Here is a 19,586-nt window from a genome sequence, read left to right on the forward strand (position 1 = left end):
CACTCCATCAATCAGCGCAGCTCACTCCCAACCGGCACATTTATCCCCCAGAGCTCGTACCAGGGAGCAGCAGAGCGGAGATGCTGGTGGTGCTGCCTAACAAATAAACATCTTAATTACGGGGAGTTTTTACCTCCTGACAGAGCAGACAGACACCTGGATGGGGCCGGCATGCTAACGACCTGGTGATGACAAGGGAAGGGCTGGCGGCGTGTCAGGGTGCGGGGTTATGGGGGCAGCTGCTGCCGGTGCCACAGGGGGGGCCTGTGCCCGCTGAGCATCGTCCCCCAGGCACAGAGAGGGGACCTGCTTGTCCCCCCAGCCGCCACCTGAGCCCTTGGCCAGGAAAAGCAGATGCAGAGTGTGGGAATGAGCTTGTCCATAGGGAACCACCAGTGTCTGGGCTGAGGAATGCGATGGCACCTTCATCCCTGCTGCCCCAAGGGGACTCACTCACCTTCCACAGTGACAGAACAGGCTCAGGGCAACGAGGGGCTGGGGGGGGTTATTTTATTCTTTGCTTTGGTCTATACAAAAACAACTTACAGAAATAATAAACTCTTCTATTCCTGAACCACACTCCAGTAACTGTCCATCCCTTTGCGGTCGAAGCATTGAACCACCATCAGATCTAGAGCCTCTTTAAAAAATGCGTTAGATAAGGGGAGGAGGGGATGGAAACACACCACTCACCAAAAAGAAGGGAAATGGGTTAAAATGTGCAACAGAGATCCGTACAAGGACACGGTTCCTAACGCTGGAGTCACTCCTCTAGGGGCACTGGTAGGACAGGCAGGTACACAAAGTCAGCTCCCCAACGCTGATTGGAAAGAATTAAACCGCAGACATCCCCGTGGCTACAACAAAGGTCCTGGGACACGGCCCCCTTTGTTTTCAGCAAGCTCTGGATGGGCCTGATTAACTCAGAGCTCGCAGACAGCAAAGGGTTTTCCCATGTTAGATTCCTTTCCTAGAGCACTAACACACAGAACAAATAGTGGGGAAGTTAGAAAGCAGAAACTTAAGGACGGCAAAAGCCATTGGCACCATATTAAAAATAAAAAAGAAATATATATTCATAGAAAAGACTATTTCGCCAATGAAAGGTCGCTAACGGTGCGAGGTTTGTGTATTTTAAAGCTTCAGAAACAGTATCTTGGATGCTGGATGCGGCAGTAGGCGCTTGAAGCAGTCCCAGGAGGAAGGACCTTCTCCACAGACCCACAGCGAAGGAAAACAAATCGAAAAATAAAACCTCTCGTGGGAATGGAAAAGTTTGTCTTCTCAGGCACTTCTGTCTCCCAAGTCCTTCTTGCGAACGCTCAGCTCTGGGGCCACCCTCTTCTGTACGGAGAAAACACCTGCGCACGGCAGGACAGAGCTCCAGTTACCCAACCGAGAGGGGATATGGAGGAGACCAGGACTCCCCGAACCCGTGGAGAAACGCGGTTGCTGACCCACAGCAGCACTGGGGACCCTGTGGCAGCACCAGGGACCAGCACCCAACCCTGCCACCCATCCCAGGGTCGAACGTGACTTGATAAGCGCCCGCACCCCAGGGAGATGCCACCCAGTACCTGGTGCGGGGGCTGCGGGGCGGGTTAGGCGAGCATGTGGTCAGGGAAGGGCGCTCGGACACCGTCGCTGTAGGCGTCCATGGGGTAGTCACCGTCCATGTCCATGTGCATGTCAATGGGGTCCAGCGGGATGTCACCCGAGTACATGGGGCGGTAACCGGTGTCCAGCTCTGGAAAAGGGACACAGCAAAGCTCAGCTCCCACTGGTGCGAGACTTCTCCAGATCTCAGCCACCCTCCCGGTCCCCCCCGGCCGGGGCAGCACAGGACACGAGGGCCACCCACCCGCCCCAAAGAGCTGGGCCAGCCCAGGCACACGGGAGAGCGGCTGCACATGCTCCTGGGGGAGCTGAGCATCCCGCCGAGCATCCTGCTGAGCATCCTGCCGAGCACCCCCAGGCAGCCAGCCAAGGAAGGTTTTCAAACTTAATTTATTATACAATGAGGGTGGTAAAATACTGGCCCAGATTGCTCGGAGAGGTGGTGGATGCCCCATCCTGGAGACACCCCAGGCCAGGCTGGACGGGGCTCTGAGCACCCTGAGCTGGTGCAGATGTCCCTGCTCATGGCGGGGGGGGCACTGGGGGAGCTGGAAAGGTCCCTCCAACCCAAACTATTCTATGATCCTATGCTAAAACCAGCCTGGTTTGGTGAGACAAGGGATCTGTCCCACCAGGGCCAGCCCATGCGGGACCCTGCGGGAATTGCTGGCGCTGTACTCACCATCTGAGTAGGGCTCGTTGATGGGGATCATGCTCTGAGCCTACGAAAGAAGGTGACACGGTTGAAGAGAGGACACGTGCTCACATGTGCATGATGCTCAAGGGCTACATGGTGCCCAGCCCCATCCCTGGCAGCGGTACCACAACCCAGAGCTGCCGGAGAGTCGATGCCACAACCCTCCCACCCCATCTGTCGGTTGCTTGTGTCTGAGCTCTGACATCAGTGGCAGCTTTTGGAGGCAGGATGGGGCCATCACAAGAGACCCTGGTTTCCCCAAGGAAAAGGGCTCATCCCCATGCCCGGTGGGGTGGGTGCTCACCGCCTCCCAGGCCGCCGGGTCGTGCTTGAAGAGGGAGTTGGTGAGCTCCACGGAGACGCGCTTTCTGTAGTCAGGGTTCTTGTCCTCTGAGATTCGGAAGAGCACGGCGGCCGCATAGGTGGCTGCAGGGAAAGAGCAGCAGCCTCAGCTCCTGGTGCCATCCCGGCTGTAGCTGGGGCGATGCCAGGTGGCAGAGCGCGCTCGGCACGGCGCCCGGCACGGCGGCACTCACCCGTCCCCTCGTTCCTGGAGTGCAGCAGCTCCATCAGCGGAGCCGAGGCCCCCTCAGCATCGATGGCATCTGCCGCCTCCTTGTCCTGGGCCAGCTCGCACAGCACGCCAGCCGCCACACGCTGGATGTTCTCCACCGGCGAGTAGAGGAGCTGTCAGGAGACATCAGCAGAAACGTGAAGCAGCCGGCGAGGAGCTGTCGAGCTCCTGATGGGCTCTGACACACGCGGGTGCCGCCAGCCGAGCACCGCGGGGCCGTGCGCGAGGTGACAAAGCGCAGCCCCCACGTCCCCCCCCAGCCCCTGACCTGCACGAAGAGAGGGATGGTGTTGAGACGGAAGATCTCCATGCGGTTCATGGGGTCCCGGGCCAGGATGTGCAGTGCCCCCGTGCACCCCTCCACGATCTCCTCCATCTTCACTCCGTCCTGCCAGGGCACACGCACAAAACCACCCTGAGCGTGAGCACAGCCTGCCCCCCAGGGGCAGCTTGGCTTTTGGGGACAACGTGGGGGTACTGACCGTGTAGGGCTGCTGTGTGCCGGCTGCCACGTGCCGCTGGGCGTCCTGGTGAGCCTTGACCAGCAGCTGCACCAGGCGGGGGATGACGGCCGCCTCCTGGAGCGGGGCATGGTTGGCCGGGCACAGGGCCAGGTTGCGGATCAGGCCGATGGTAGCCTGCAGGAGAGATGGGGGGAAGGAGAGATTTGTCCTGACCATGGACTGGAGCAGCGTGCGTTCCCCATGGGACCGGCTGGGCCCCCCTCCCACCGCATCCCCTCTGCGGCACGGGCTGACTTCAGCTTCCTCCCGCAGCGGATCCAGCCCCCTCCCCGCGGGGGCAGCCGGGGCCGTATCGATTCCAGCCGAGCAGCCGGCACAAGTCGTTTCCTCCATTAGCTGCCGTCAAGGACACAGCCCAGCGGGACCAGGGATGCAGTGGCAGCAGCTCATCATCGCTCCGTGCACGGCACCGGCTGCAGAGCCCCCCCAGCAGCACGTCCCACCTTGGACAAGTAGCCAGGGGCTCGCTCAAGCCCACCCACCAGCTTCCACCAACATGTCCCAGCCCCTTACCTTGACCAGTGGCCACTGGTTGGGCTGGTTGAGGAGCTTGACGATAGCGGGGATGCCGTAGTTGAGCCGCACCGAGTTCTGTGCCATCTCAGCCTCGGGGTGCCGGCTGGTGAGGTGCCGGAGAGCGCAGACGGCCGGCTCGGTGATGTCCTCCTTGTCACCCGCCCGCAGGATGGTGTGGATCAGGGCCTCCACGCCGTTCGACTGCGTCACCAGGGTCTTGTTCTTGCTGTTGTTGCAGGTCAGGTTGGAGAGGGTGCCGGTGGCACAGGTCAGCACATTCACGTCGTCGGAGCTCAGCTGGTTCACCAGGATCTTGAGGACACCATCCAGGCCCTCCTGTGGGAACAGGGACAAAAGGTCAGACCAGCCCCCTGCAGCTGGACGTGGGCTCAGCCCCACGCCTGTCCCCTGTGTCTCTCGCCCGCGCTGGGGACCCAGAGATGTCCCTTGGGATGGGACGGACACAGAGTCCTCTCCAGCAGGTAGATATCTCCTGCCACGGCAGAGAGGATCAATCCCCGAGCTATGCGCTTCCTCCCAGACCTTGCACCTCTTTCTCTTGTGTGCTGCCCTCACCGGAGCTCAAACACCGATTTCTGCAGACCCCGGCCCCGCAGCGCCCCACGACCCACAGCAGCAATGGTGGGGGGCAGCGTTCCCACCCGCGCCGTGCCTGTCCCCATCCCCCTGCAGCCAGAGCTGCGGCACAGCACGAGCAACAGGCGCTCCCGACATGTGCGGCTTCACTTAAAGAGTTTAATGTCTCCAGCAGCTTTTCCCTGCTGGGAAGCACAAACAATTCCCCGCCAGCGCTCCCCGGGGTGACCCCGCTCCCCGTCGTGCCGGCGGGCAGCCAGCAGCGCGGCAGGAAAGAGTTAAAGGCATCACAGCCTGGTCTCCCCCGCAATCCACAGAGCCAGGGATGGTTACACGCCAACCCAAATAGTTTCCACGCTGCATCAGGCGCTAATCTGCACAGAGAGGCGGCCCCAGCAGATGGGGAACGCATCAGGAGGTAGCAAAGGGCTGGGGAGAGCAACCTCAGAGCAGAGCTCGGGGTCGCCCTGGCACCAGCCGCCGCTCAGCCCCATGGGCACAACCGCCTCGATGGCAGCTCCTCGCTGGGACAGAGCCCAGCGGCGGGCAGGGACAGCAGCCAGGGCTCCCCCAGACCAAGCACCCGGCAGCTGGCACGGAGAAGCCTCCGAAACGCTGCATTGAAGCACGACCCAGGGTCCCGCGGACTCACCTGTTTGGTGGCCACGTCAGAGAGGTTTCGCAGGGTCCAGAGGCAATTCTGCACCAGCCGGGGGCTGGAGCTGGTCAAGTGTTTGCCCAACGCCTGCATGCCACCTGTCGGAGTAGGAGACACCGGCCCGCGTCAACACCCAGACACAAAACTGCCCCGGCAGAGAGAAGGGAGCGACAGCGGGTGCGTGGGGTGAGCGTGGGCTGAGCATCACCCCAGCGATGCCTCCAACGCACAACACAGCCTCATGGCTTATCAGAGGCTAAATGCAGAGTGGGAAAACCGACCAGCCGTGCCAGATCCTGCCCAGGCACAGCGTCAGAAAAGCACCTCAGTAGCTTTTCGGAGCAACAAACCTGGCCATGCGCAGGTGGTTTCACCTGCTGTGCGACAGCACCCTCAGCTGCACCCTCCTCCCGCCACCATCCTCCTCCCGTTGGACACTAGCCCTGTCGAGCCCCCCGGCCCCTCTTACCAGCCTCGACGATAGCGGGCTTGTTGCTGGGACACACCGATAGCACCTTGAGCACCCGGCTGGTGGTCCAGAGCAGCTTCTCGTAGTTGTAGCTGCGCATGATCTGCACCAGGGCCTGGGGTCCTCCGTTGGCCAAAATAATCAGCTGCAAGACAGAAGGAGCAGGGTCAGGGCGTGCTGGGATCACCGCTCTGCTCTCCCTGCCCGTGCCAGGACACAAGTCAGGCAGGAGGTCCAGCCCTTCGGGGCATGGAGGAGCATTCCAGCCATCATCAGAGCAGGTCCAGGGATGACGTGTGAAGCTGCGACAACTCGCACATAGGAGGAGATGAGCAGCCAAAGAACAAAGATAGAGGCATTGCCCAGAGCAGCGGGGGGAGAAACTCAACCGAGCCGAACGACCGGCCAGACCGGGACAGTCTGCGCCTTCGGGGACGCCGCGGGAGGTCGGATGCAGCCACGTTGCAGACAGCACAACCGCTCCGCTGCTGGGGGGCACACGCGTTGTTGTGATGGTGGGAGCTCCCACCCCCTGCGACTGGGGCTTCTGGCTGCAAGGAGCAAAGTTTGGCAACCCCCCCCATCCACCCTCCCTGCAGCAGGACCCGGCCCCGGCCCCCACCTTGCTCTCCTGGTTCCCGTAGGCGAGGAGCTGCAGGCAGTCGGTGGTGATCGCCAGGAACTTGGGGTTGTTCTTGTTCAGCAGGGGAACCATCTTCTGCAGGCCATCGGCCAGGCGCACAGCCATCTTGGCCCCTTCCTGGTAGAGCAGCAGGTTGTGCAGGGTGGTGATGGCGTAGAAGAGGACGGACTCGACCGGCGAGCTGCAGGCGGGCGGGACGGAGCCACGTCAGTCAGGCAGCTGCCTACGGGCTCACCAGGGAAACCCCAACTCCCACCCGTCACCCTGCAGCAGGACCCGCTGCAAGGCTGCCATGTCGCGTGTCCCCAGGGAAGGGACACGTCCCTCCTTGGGGCAGAGCAGAGACTGAGCCCCATCCCCATGGACAAGGCAGCACAGGGGGCTGCTCGTTCCTCTTGCCCACACACAGGCTCCAAATCATAGAATCATTTTGGTTGGAAAAGCCCCTCAAGATCATTGAGTCCAATCGTTCCCCACCCCTGTCCCTGCCCCATGTCCTGAGAACCTCATGTTCGTCTGTCCAGCCCTCCAGGGCTGGTGACTGCAGCACTGCCCTGGGCAGCCTGTTCCAATGCCCCACAGCCCTTTGGGGAAGAAATTGTTCCCCAGATACAACCTCAACCTCCCCTGGCGCAACTTGAGGCCGTTTCCTCTCATCCTGTCCCTTGTTGCTTGGGAGATCCCTCCCTTCCTCTGCCCCCAGCCCAGGAGGGTCTGCTGGGCTCTGTCATCCTCTCAGGACCCCCAAGACCCGCCCTGTACCTCAGCATCCTGACGAGGGCCGGGATGCCACCAGATTTGAAGATGGAGAGCAGCCCCTCGCGGTGGTGCGAGAGGTTGTGCAGGATGCTGGTGGTGCAGCGCGCCGTGTCCAGGTCGCTGGTGCTCTGCATGGTGCGCACCACGGCCGCCACAATCTGGGGCGACTGCATCAGCGCGCGGCGCGACGCCTCCTTCTTGGAGAGCTGGTTGACGATCATGGCCGCTTTGCTGACCACCACCTGGCGGGGAAGGAGAAACCAGCATGTGGGAGGGGGTCCCACTGCTGTCCATCACAGCCAGGACAGGATGGATCCATCCTGCTCGCCCAGGGCTGCCGCGCACCGTGCTGGAGCGGCAGAGCCAGCACAGCAGTGCAGGTGAGGATTGCTCTTTATAATCATCCTCATGCACGATGCTCCAGGAGCAGTTAGTTGGGTCCATGGAGCACAGGGACACACAGGGACAGGACAGGAGTGGCTGGATCACTGAGAGCCAGCAAGAAGCGCTCAGTGTCTGCGCAAGGCCAGGGCAGGAGAGCCATGTCTGATCAGTAAGGACAGGCTGTGAGGACAGGTGGGTGCGCAGGGCTGGGCTCAGTCCTGTTGCAGGGTGTAGGCAACCACAGAGCTTTGTCAAGAGGAAGGAGCTGGACAGCGGACACAGAGCCCCATGAGGATGTGAGCCAGGCTGGGAAGAGCACCCCGCAAACCTGGCAGCCGAAATCCCGGAGACACATGCCAGCAAACCGCATTTCCTTACCGCGTCCTCATCATTGAGCAGCTTGGTGAGCTCTGGGATGGCACGGGTGGCCAGCTCGGCATCATCCTGGTAGTTGATGAGATGCACGATGGCAGATTTCAGCATCTGGGAGGGCTCTGCCAGGCGCTGCACGTTGGTCTGCTGTCCCTCCAGCTGGGTGGTGATGAGGAGGGAGCGATCCTCCACCGTCTCGGGGTACATGGCAGCCCGGACGCGCTGGGCGCGGGTCATGGCCAGCTGAGCCTCCATGTCGGCTGCAGGGGTAGATGAGGAGGCAGCGTTAGATTCGGGTTCTCTCCCAGCCCTGCTTTCCAATTGCAATTAGCTGAGCAAGAGCTTAGTGCGACGCCACCGGCAACGTCAGCAGCCCCAGCATGATCTGCAAGGAGCCGGCGCTTCAAAGTGTAAACAGACACGGAAGCGCGGAGATAAGACAACGCTCAATTAGGCAGCGCGATGAGGCGGTTGTCACACAAGGCCCATTAATTAAAAAAAATTAAGGATATTTGCAATTTAGGATCAGCCGGCACTGAGGATGAGAAGGACATGGAGGCCTTTCCCCAGCGAGGACGCTGGGACAAGTGTGACCCGAGGGGCAGCAGCCACCCGCGCTCCCCAGCTCTGTGACACAGGGACCACACAGGGCTCGTCCCTCTCCATGGGGCTCTGGTGATTAAACCTTCCAGGACCCAACGCTGATGGGAGAACCGCAGAGGAGAGCACAGCAAACCAACCCTCTTTGAAGGGATAAAGCTGGAAAAGCGTCTCCTTTGGCTCCGGGAGCTTCATCTCCACCCGCTTTGCCCTTGCAGCAGCAGGAGAAGACGGGCCGGCCGGTTGGGCTCCATGGCACACGCCGGCAGCTCCGCCAGCCGCGCCGAGACAGGTTTCCCAAGCAGGCAGACAGGCAGCAGAGCAGCCGGCGGATCCGTGGGCCGGGATCAGCTGTTCCTACCTCGAGCCAACCCACTGGCGTGCTGGGATGTGTGTGCGCCGCTCAGCACCGGCGCGGGCTGGCTGCGCGCCACCCCGACACAACTGCCTCTTGGCATGGGAAAGGAGGACAGGATGGAGCATATTTTAGGCAGTAACAACTCCCGGGGTGTGGAGGAGCGCCCAGAAGGAGCACAGCTCATGGGGGAGGAGGAGGAAGGCAGGAGTAGAGCAGCTGAGCCCGCAGACGCGCCAGCCCTGCAGCCCCTACCTTGCGCTTGGCTCTGGCCCTGGCTCCCTCCCTGGCAGTAGCTCGTGGTGGTCGTCTTCTTGATGGTGTACTGCTTCCCATAGACCTCGTCATCGTCCCCCAGGCACTTGCTGCTGACTGAGGGCACCTGGGTGTTGACACCGGAGTGGATGCCCGAGTCGTAGGTGTAGGTTTGCTGCCACTCCGTCACCTTGATCGGCTGCTCCATCATGTTCATCACCTCCATGGCTGCTCTGCGGGGCAGGGAGGGGACAAGTTACGTCTCCGGCAGAGCCCAGGTCACCGCAGGACCCTCCTGCACCAACCCACGTGGCAGACCCCGGCGTGGCAGCCGGCCCCTGCGCAGCCCACGAGCAGATGGAGCAGATTCCTATCTGCCCTCCTCCCCCACGGGAGATGAAAGGCGGCCCCGGGATGACGAATCCCACAGCTCAGCACTTCGCCGCTCGTGTTCAGACACGAACCGTGGCTGCAACCGGTGCAGATCGCGGTTGGCCAAGCCCTCCGCCACGCAATGCCGCGTCTCACCGCCTCGGCGCTGAAGGTGTGAGCGGTTCTGCCTGGCGCAGAGGGACCCCACAGCACATCCCCCCCACACTGCTAGAGGCTTTTTAAAGACCAAAGACATGGCCTGGCAGAGATCTGGGTATGGCCACAAGGCTGGGGCTCCAAGAATAAAACAAACCTTTTTAGAAGCCTTTCTGGGACACTCCTAAAGTACCTAAAAATAACCAGGCAAAGCCACCTGTTCAGCTGTCCAGTGGGTGCTCAGCACCACAAGCACCCGTGGCGTGGGCTGCGTGCTCCCGGTGCTGTGCCGAGCATCACGCCGCGGCTGCACCGGCAGCCCAGCGCATCCCAAAACTCAGGACCAACCAGACAAGGTTGCTTGCGAGCAGGGCTGGGTTTCCCTCCTCTTTAATTTGGGGATGCAGGGGGAGGAGGATGGCTCATGGATTAACCCCTGAGCTCATCGGGGCAGGCGGGCGCTGTGGGGCTGTGAGTCACCAGCACCACATCCAGCCCCCCGGCATGGCCAGGAGGGGAGGGATGGAGGAACAGAGGGAGGGATGGAGACAGCACCCAGCCAGCCCCACCGACCCACTGCTGGGATTTCTGCCCCTTCCTCTGGCCACACAGGGCTGGGGATGAGTCAGAGTTTCAGAGGCGATAAGAGGCGCAGGGAGCAGCTGCTGCCCGGCATAGCTGAGCGCAGCAGCGACCGCGCTTCCCAACAGAGGCGTAATTACCACCTCCACCAGCACTGATTCATGCAGCAAGCTGGACCAGGGCAGCCGCGCACCCCTGGCCCCGCTCCAGCACCCGCACAGCTCAGGGCTCGCAGGGACCAGCCGGGCTGGTGCAGCACCAGCACCCTCCTCGGGGGAGCAAGGGGAACGGGGGGACGAGCCCCCCGTTGTGCCGGCGGCTGAGTCAGGGCGTCGGGCGGTGGCCGAGGACGCGGGTTGCGCGAGGCGGCTCGGCAGGACACGGCACGCACGGGCTTGGCACGACTCGCCCCAGCGCTGCCGGCTGTTCCCAAGGAGCGGCCGAGCCCTGGCGAGCGGAACAGGGAAGAAAATCCCAGGCTGGGTACAAACACACATTCCTGGGGAACAGCACCCAGGTGGGTGGCAGGACCCGCTGGCTGGATGCATCCTGAATCCCACCACATCCATCCCCACCCCCCAGCCACCTTCCCAGAGCTGCTGCAGGGTGCTGCGCCTGTCAATCCGAGATCTTTGAGCTGTCAAGCAGCAATCTGCAGACTAAGTACAGCTCTGCCTTTAATGGGTCGTGCATAATGCATGTTTATGAGGCAGCAAGAGCCGGACCCACTAATGGAGGCCAGCGGGGGCAGATCGTTCCCACGACGGCACAGGCAGGAGCCGGCGTTTCCGTTCGGCACAGCCAGGAGTGACACACGGTGCCGGGGGGAGAGTCCAGTGCCGCCCCACACCCCGTGCCAGAGTGGGGTTTGGCCAGAAGAGCCCCTGTGCTGAGCCAGGAGTCGGGGCTGTCACATCAGTGTTTGGGAGAGTAAATCCTCCTGTCTGGGTCACCACAGTGGAAGAGCCTCCAAATTGTGTTGGGAAGCCCAAGAATGACAGTGGTTGGGTTGCAGGGACCCCTGTAGATTCCCAGCCCTGCTCACACAGGATCCCAGGGGTCTGAATGTCTCAGAGCAGGAGACTCCACAGCCGCTCTGGGCAGCCTGGGCCAGGCTCTGGCACCGCAAAGGACACAAGTTTCTCCTCGTGTTCAGATGGAGCCTCCTGTGTTCCAGTCTGTGCCCGTTGCCCCTCACCCTGGTGTTGGGCACTATGAACAGAGTCTGGTCCATCCTCTGACACCCACCCTGAGATATTGATCCCATTGATCACATCCCTCTCAGCTTCTCTTCTCCAGCTCAACAGCCCCAGCTCTCTCAGTCTCCTCATCACAAAGATGCTCCAGACCCCTCAGCATCTTTGTGTCCCTCTCTGAACCCTCTCCAGTAATTCCTTGTCCCAGGCCAGAGAAGCCCGCACTGGCAGGAGGGGCCGGTGCCACCTGCGCTGTCAGTCGACCAGTAACGGCTGTTCTACAATTTACAGGCATTTGACAGGCACTTAATTTTTCAAACCTCTGTGAGTTGGGCTCAGGCACCGGCTCCTTCCAGAGCCCTGCATTATGCATGAGCCACATCCCTGCCACCCCCTCCGTCTGCACCGCTGGCACCCCAGAGACATCAAAAGCCAGCGAAGCTCCTCAGAGTCCAGACACGAGCTCCGGTGATTGGCCCCAGACAAGCTCTGAGAAGGACAGTGGGTCCGAGCAGTGTGATAGACGCGTCTGAGCGCAGTGTCCCGCAGCAGCAGGGACAGGGGACAACTGTGACATGGCCCAGGGGACTCTCCATTCCCTCGAAGGGACCAAAGGCACCTTGTTACATGCAGTCCCCCTCCTCCCCTGGAGCATCCCCCCACCAGCAGCCCAGGGGGGCTGCTCACTGCCATGGGCACCCGAGGTGACGGGGCCAATGGAGCGAATGTCAGACACTCCAGCGGCGAGCAGTGACATTTTCTGAACCCTGTGTCAAGCATCCTCTGCTCACCACTCAGTGAGGGTCAGACACTCAACACAAGCATCTCCCCCATCCTCCACGCCGGGCTATGTCCTTGGATGTCTATGTCCTTGGATGTCCTCCCTGCTGCTCAGGGGGACCAGAGCGAGACAAGCAGGGGATGTTGGTTGCTCCTGGGTTCAGCCATTCACCAGCAATGCTTTTGGTGGTGAGCAGCTGCCGTGGGGCAGGACCCCCGCCATGCCCTGGAAGCGGTGAAGGGGATGGCAGTGGTCCATGCATGAAAATGTATGTGTTTAGGGCAGACGTGAAAATACCTGCCCAGGAGGGGTCAGCCGTGAGCATGGGGGATCCAGCCCCCTGGGTAGGACAACTGCTGCTGACTCCAGCACTTATGTCCCTCCAACCAGGCTGTCATGAACCCCAGCAGGACTCCCAAGCCCCAGCTGAGCCCCCCTGCCTGCACAGAGCTGGGACCCTCAGAGAAATAGGACTCCCCCCCAGCAACAGCAAGAAACCCCCCCAGGAAAAGGCAAGGAAGATGTGGGGTGCCCACAGAGTGGGCAGCAGGTTTGGGGGAGCACTTCCAATGGCCCTATGTGGGACATGGGGCTGGCAGCGGCTTCAGCCACCCCCGCACGGGGGATAGAAGGTTAATCCCTCTCCCACCACTTCCCATAGCCGGGAACGTCAGGGGAGGCAGAGGAAGCTCCTGCAGCTCCGAGGCACCGGCCAGCAGCTCATCCGCCCCCAGAGCCATTTGATCAGCATCCAGGCGGCATCGTCCCCCCCCTCCAAGACACCGTCTGCAGAGGAAATCTCCAGCAAACACACAGCCCCGACCAGCCCTTCCCTCCGGCTGCCGGGAGGAGCCTTCAGCCTCACAGCAGCAGGGCACGACGCTCCGCTCACACACGGGTGAGCTGCCCAAAACGTAAGGGAAGTCATGAATGCAGCTTCATGCAAAAATAGTTATTGCTCAGGGGCTTCTCAGCGGGCAGGGGTCCCTGGGGTGAGCAGCAAACACAGGGGTCACCCCTAGGTGAGCAGACACTGAGCACCCGCACATCCCAAGTCCCAGGCGTGGGCTGCACGGGAGCAGCAGCAGGACCTGGGGGTCAGTGGGTGCGAGGGGCAGCTGAGGGCATCACACACATCCCCCCGCTGCCCCGGCCCCTGCACGGAGCACCGTGCACCGCTGAGCGGCTGCTGCAGCCCCCGCAGAGCCCCGGCCTTGCCCGCATCCTCCCCGGCCCCAGGGGAACAGAGCAGCAGCGCTGGAGATGCGCCCGCTCAGGAGCTGAGCTCGGCTGCGGGAAGCGTGCGAGCGACTGCAATTACCGTCACTGAGGCTTTTAAGATAAAGGAAAGAGGCAGTTGAGGCAATTCAAGAAATGCCATGCGAGAAAAAGACTCTATTTTAGAAGCACTTATGCTACACGCAAGTGATCTCCGGTCCTGCCCACCCTCCTGGAACAGCCGGGGGATCGGTGACCGCCCGGGGGGGAGTGGCAGCAGGGCCCTCCCAAGGTCAAGGGCACCCTGGAGAGCTGCAGCCCAGGTCCCCCACGCCGGCAAACCCTGCCCAGACGCAGCACCATTGCACTGATGCTAACGAAGCTGGGGCAGCAGCTAACGAAGCTGCTGCCGCAGACAACAGAGCCAGCGCTGTACAAAAGCTTCAATGGTTTTGAAGAGGATGCCTCGAAGGAGCACGCAGCGGGAGGAGGCAGAGAAAGGAGCTTTTCAAGACCTCAGCAGCATCAATGGGAAGCGTTAGAGTCAGATCCCGGCGACCATGAGCCCTTTCAATGGGGCTTTACAGTGAAGATAAGTGGAAGAATTCAAAGGGGAACGAGAGCAGCTTGAAGTTTAATGAGAAGACAGGCAATGGGGGATCAGCCTCTCATTAGAGAGTGGGTTGTGACAGGGTGAGGACACCTTGGCCCTCCCTGTGCACAAAGGAGCCGGTGGCCTTTGTCCCCTGATGCTCACCAGCAGCCCCATCAGCTCCAACAACCTCAGGTCACCCAGGGAGGGCAGCAAGGGGCGCAGGAGCCACTCTTCAGACCCAGGCTCCCTCACCAGGGGATGCTCTAACACCCTATTTGTTTTTCAGCTGCTCCTGCCAAGGTTAAATTTGAGCTGCTGAAAGCCCCGTGTGAAGCTCCTGCTATTCAGGGGGTGCCGCATCCCCCCAAGCGCAGCAAGACCCTGACAGCAACGTAGGCATCTCAACCACAACCTGCTCCACCGATGCTCTCCAACATAGAGCATGTTCCCCCAGCCTCTGGAGGCTCCTCACCCAAATTAACAGCTACTGACAGCTTCAGCGCACGCCAAGTCCAGGCTGTGATATTTTGGCACTTCACAAAATGACAAGGTATCACCCATCAAGTTGTCTCCTATCGCAGGAGCACGTGCAACACCGGGCACCATCCTGCAGCACACGGTAGAGCGACCCAGCCCTCGCACAGGCACCACTGGACACTCATGCACATCCCCTCCTCAATTAAAGTTGGCCCATCTCATTAGTAACGCTGCTGGGAGAGATGGGATCTCACCACTTGTCCATAAAAAGGAGAACTGGCACGGTGCAATTAATCACAATAACTCCATCTGGATAAGGAAAAAAAATAATAATCATCATTATTTTGTTTTAAAGAGCACAAAGAACAAGTTGTCCTTTACGAACATCATAATTGCAGGCTTTAAATTGAGGCTTTGAGGCTCGCAGGCTGTTCCCAGCTCCCAGCGTACAGATACACAGCATCCTGCCCACCTGGCTCTGATGCTGCCGGCGGAGCTGAGGCAGCGGGGAGGGACGCAGGGCTGCTGAGCCCCGGCTTAATTTCTCCATCCAACCGCATTACATCTGTAAAGTTCAGACGCTTCACAAGAAATTATCACCAACACCCGTCAGCACCCGGCCTGTCGGAGCAAGTTAATGATTTGTCACCAGGGCCCTGCCTGCGCGTCACGGCGATTACGGCAGGGCTCCTCGCAGCGGCCAAAGGTCTCTCCCCCGACCAGCAGAGCACACACACTTTATCCAGCCAGCCCCAAAAGCCATGGGGGACCATGGCACATCCTAAAAATCGAGGGTCCCTGTGTCTGTCCAGCACCGAAGCAGGTTCCACTCTGGGAGGGCACCGCTGCTCACTTGCCTTCAGCACCTCCCGCAGGTTTGCTCACCCAGGCGTGGGATATTTGGAAAACACTGAATATTCCACCTCCATCCAGCCACCAGCTCCTGCTCAGGGTCTCGGAAGGAGCCTGAGGACTCGCTCGGTTCAAACACGAGCAGACGTCGTGGGGCTGCCCGACGAGCCGCAGCATCCGCAGCACCAGGTTCCTGCCCTGTTTGCAAAGCGATTTTGGAGCCGAGCGACCGAGGCACATTGAAATGCCTCCGGGCTTGTCAGCAGCCACAGCAAAATGCATCAAGGCTGGTGTATTTAGAAGGGTATTTCAACCCTCTGCCTAATTAGAAACATCTTCATCTCCCCTTGAAGCCGTCAATGAGCTGCACGGTATTTCCACGGCAGAGGTGGGAAGCGGAGGGGGTGAGAAGCTCTGCACATCGAGGTACCTGTGCCTGGGAGCCCAGTTTAAAAACAAACGTGGGTTTTAGCTGCCTAGGTCAAGCTTTAAGACTTCTTTGGGGAGCAAGTGGCTGTGCCTTCATGCCCCTGACATCCTCTGCTGCTTTGCCAAGCCACATCTATGGGGTAAGGGGGGTAAAACCAACCCCCCCAAAGCAGAGAACGCTGCTGAGATTTGAGGCGCCACTGCAGCCCTCGTGTCCTCCCGAGCTGCCATCCCAGCTGCTTCCACCTGCCCAGCCCAACCTGGGACACCCCATGGGCTCACGAGACAAAGCCACCACCCAAACCTCAGCTCCAGGTGACAATGGTGCCCCAGGCAGCCTGCCAAGGTGGGAAAGCACCAGCTCAAATCAAGGCAAAAGCTGAAGCCCAAGGTAGACTTGCACTGTTTTAATAGAAATTAAATTTCTTTTTAACTTCTGTTAATTAGAAGCCGGTTTAATTTAAATCTTCAAGACCAGCACAAGCCTCGGTGCAGATGCTGCAACTAAAGTCTTGCAAGTTCTCTGCAAAGAACCTCTGCTTTCCCCTGCTCGCAAAGCGGGGGCCGCGGGCAGCTCCGCTCCCGAAGGCTCTGCCACCTGCGAGCCCGGCAGAAGTACCGTCTCAAAGCCCGGAGATCTGGAAGCGCCATCAAAAGCCAAATCCCATCAAGTGCTCCCACAGCAAAGCACGGCCTGGGAAGGAAGCCGTGGTCACAGGAACAGCCTCCGCAGAAGGAGCCGTGCAGCTGCACCGCAGCCGCCCGCCCCAGCTGCTTGAGGACTTCAGGTGGGGGAAACAAAGGGGAGAGTTAATGGGATTAGGACAACACTGACTATTACACTGAAATACTGCACTGGGATCAGAGGGGAAATTCTCCAAGGTCCCCGGTTGCAGCTAAGCCATGAGCTGCCCACCCTGCCAAGGTGGTCGAGGCTCTGAGCGTGGTGCACAAATCGCTCACACCCAGCCCTGGTAGACACCCCCCCTGCCAGGAGCCCAGTTTGGCCCCGCCAGGGATGCACAAGCTTCCTGGAGCTGGAGAGGACACGCCACATCGCCCAGACAATAGACCGTAAACGCCATTGTCTGGAAGGGAGGGCCCTGCTGCAGCCACCCCACCTTCCCGCAGCGCCCCGCAAGTCCCCTGAGCATTGGGGACCCACATCTCCCCCAGCACCGGTGCAGGAGCCAGCCTGGGAGGGGAAAACACTCCACAGGCATTGCTGCCAGGAGCTCTGAGCATTCCCATCCCCATGGCCAACTTGTTTAAGCCAAATTAGCAGTCAAATGGGTTTTTCATGACACTTTGTGGAAATCCTCCAAAGCAATGAAAGATTACAGGCTTCAGATAGGCAAACAGTTTCTGTGGATACCCCGCAACCTTCCAGCCAACTCTGATAAAACACCTGCAAGGACACAGGAAGGGACCTTATATATCTCCCCAGTGCCGTTACTGGGCAGTATGGCTTGGCCAGACTCCTTCTCCCCCCAAAACCCAGGGCTAGGAGCCAGGAGCAGATCCCGCAGGCACCGCACCTGCCCTGGATGCGGATAACAGCCCCGAGTGAACGCCCCCGGCAGCCCCGGCACCGCTCCAGCCCCGCGGCAGCTGGCACCGAGACGCTTCGCCCCCGGCTCCCCGTCAGCCCGATGGCAGACGGATGCGAGACTGCCGGGTGTCAGAGCTGGCAAGCGACACCAGCGCCAAAACCAGCACGACGTGGGCTGGAGCAGGAGGCGCAGCCACCACGGGGCCGGACCCAGCTGGGTCATGGGCGTCCCTGACCCTCATTGTCCTTTTGGCACAGGGAACATCATCCCAGACATGAAGCTCATCCAGACACTCCATGGGAAAGCTGGGGGGGTGCAGGGACACTGCTGCCCAGCAAGAGTGGGTACAAGCTGGTGTCTTCACACCCGTGTGGTCACGGTCACCTGGCCCTGTCCCCAGCAGGCTGCCGTTCACGCTTCTCTCACAGCACAAACATCTCTTCAAGTTGCTCGTATGACAGCTTACCAGCTTACGTTTCCCCTCTCCGGGCAACTCCCAGCAACATTTCAGCATTATCCTTTCATCTGCGCTGTAAACCTGATTAATTAAGCTAATCACTCAGCTAACGTAATTAGAGTGCTCTTTCCTCTCCAAAAGCCAGACAAAAAGACAGCAGAGTTTCACTCCGCCTGCGTTTCCCTGCGTGGATATTCGCTATCAGCCACTTGCGGGGTCTCAGCTCCGAACCCCCCCACCGAGTGGTGCCAAACACCCATCCGTGATGCCAGGAATCTCCATCCCCTCTGAGCCCCCCGGGACCCCCAAGCACAGCAGCCTAGGAACGCACTTTGCTGAAGGTGAGGGGCAGCCCAGTGGGTGGGGACAGCAGCACCGAGGGGTCCCCGGGGCAGCCCCGAGCGGGTGTGTCGGCAGCGTGTGGCCACCGGGATGACTCAAGGCACCCAGCAGCCACGGTTTACGTAAGAGCCACAACGGCCACCTGGGCGAGCAGCGTGCCAAGGCCTCGCCCGTGGAGCGGAGACATCGAGCGCGCCCGGGCGGGGCCGGGGACGAAGCCACCGCCTCATACCAGGGAGCGGGGTCGCAACTTGGAAACTCGCTCCTGCAGCGCTGGGCAAGGAGAAGGGCCCGGGACAGCCCGGCCGCCCGCGGGGGTTCGCCCCGGGGACCCCCCCGCCCGGCTCTGCGCAGGCTGAGCCCGGCCGCTGACAACCGCCGCGCTCGCCCCGGCCCCACGCGGGACGAACGGGGCTCACGGGCAGCACACGGCTCCACGCCGGCTCCGCCGCCTGCGAGCAGCGCTGCACCGGGAGCGACTCGGAGCGCCTGGTGCTGCCCGGCTCGGACAGCCGGTTCCTCCCAGACTCAGCCCCGAGCGCGGCCGCTCCCCAGCCCCGCACAGCGCAGCGCAGCCCGCCCAATCCCAGCGCTTCCCAGTCCGGGACGTCCGGCTGCCCCGGCCCCGCTCCGGCCCCACGCCCCGCACCCTCCCGGGCTCCGGGCCCAGCCCTGCGGGCGCGCCCCGCCCCGTCCCGGTCCCGCTCACCTGCGCGGCGGCTGCCCCTGCGCTGACTCTGCCGCCCGCCCCGCTCCTGCCCGAACAAAAGGCGACCAGCCTCTCGCGCCCGGCCCCGCCCTGCCCCGCCCCAGAACAAGCCCCGCCCCCTCGGCAGCGGACCGCTATTGGACCGCCCGCACGCCCGTCAGCCCCGTGGCCCGCCGGGCACCGCCCCCGCCGGACGTGTTTATCCGCTCTCTATTGGCGGGGGCGCGGTCGACCCGCCCTCCGCCGTGAGGCGATTGGACAGCGGGGAGGGGTGGGCGGGGCGCAGCGGTGGGCGGGGAAGGGCGCGGCCGCGAGGGGGAGCACCTGTGTGACGTCACGAGGCGGGGCAGGGGCGGAGCCTGCACAGGGGGCGGGGCCGGGACGTACCTGGGCAGGGCAGCCCCAGGGCTGCGGGGACCCCCGGGGCACGTACGTGGGGTGCGGGGACCGCGGCCCTGCGGGGGCTGCAGTGGGTCAGGGTCCAGCCCTGGAGCATCATCCAGCCCCGAGAAGGGGGTCTGCACTGCCCGGGTGGGGAAACTGAGGCAGGCGCTCGGTAGCGAGAGGCGCTGGGGAAGGGCTGGGGTGGCTGACGCTGCCGACAGCCCGTGTCACCCTGTCCCTGGCCAGACTGGTCCAGCCGGGTGCTGCTGCCGCCTCCCAGCTCAACCGCGCCCGGCACCACGGCAGGTCCCAGCCCACGGTGGGGATTCCCAGGCCTCCTGCTCCCCAGATTTGGGAATGGGGGCGAGGAGACACATCCTGCACCCTCCCATCATCAGCCCCCGCGCAGTCCTCTGCCGTGTCTGGCTGCAGGCGCTCAGTTGGGAATTCACAGCTCTGGAGG

At 61.5% G+C, this 19,586-nt stretch overlaps 1 protein-coding gene across 2 annotated transcripts; it reads right to left on the bottom strand.

Annotated features, from left to right (window-relative positions):
* Positions 1-584: 584 nt before the first annotated feature.
* On the bottom strand, positions 585-18,799 carry JUP (junction plakoglobin). Of its 2 annotated transcripts, none has more exons than XM_080359830.1 (15): positions 18,740-18,799; positions 9,021-9,253; positions 7,817-8,070; positions 7,058-7,296; positions 6,275-6,476; positions 5,653-5,797; positions 5,178-5,281; positions 3,926-4,264; positions 3,371-3,526; positions 3,157-3,276; positions 2,851-3,001; positions 2,619-2,740; positions 2,300-2,339; positions 1,578-1,747; positions 585-1,361 (listed from the first exon to the last, which is right to left on the bottom strand). In XM_080359830.1, exons 2-14 carry the CDS (start codon positions 9,244-9,246, stop codon positions 1,602-1,604), a joined length of 2,244 nt encoding a protein of 747 aa, XP_080215956.1. In that variant the 5' UTR covers positions 9,247-9,253; positions 18,740-18,799; the 3' UTR covers positions 585-1,361; positions 1,578-1,601. The 2 variants fall into 2 exon arrangements, with proteins under 2 accessions (XP_080215956.1, XP_080215957.1); XM_080359831.1 differs by having other exon boundaries at positions 9,021-9,248; positions 18,740-18,755.
* Between the last annotated feature and the right edge of the window lie 787 nt (positions 18,800-19,586).

This window comes from Nesoenas mayeri, assembly GCF_963082525.1.
Source record: "Nesoenas mayeri genome assembly, chromosome: 26".
NCBI classification, from domain to species: domain Eukaryota; kingdom Metazoa; phylum Chordata; class Aves; order Columbiformes; family Columbidae; genus Nesoenas; species Nesoenas mayeri.

Bases quoted from the DNA above. Each gene is read 5' to 3' on its own strand.
- JUP (XM_080359830.1), bottom strand. From the start codon at position 9,246: ATGGAGGTGATGAACATGATGGAGCAGCCGATCAAGGTGACGGAGTGG. The intron at 5,798-6,274 runs GTGGGGGCCGGG...TCTGTCTTGCAG, and splicing joins ACGGGAACCAGGAGAGCAAG to CTGATTATTTTGGCCAACGG. The intron at 3,277-3,370 runs GTCAGTACCCCC...GTGCCCTGGCAG, and splicing joins GCACACAGCAGCCCTACACG to GACGGAGTGAAGATGGAGGA.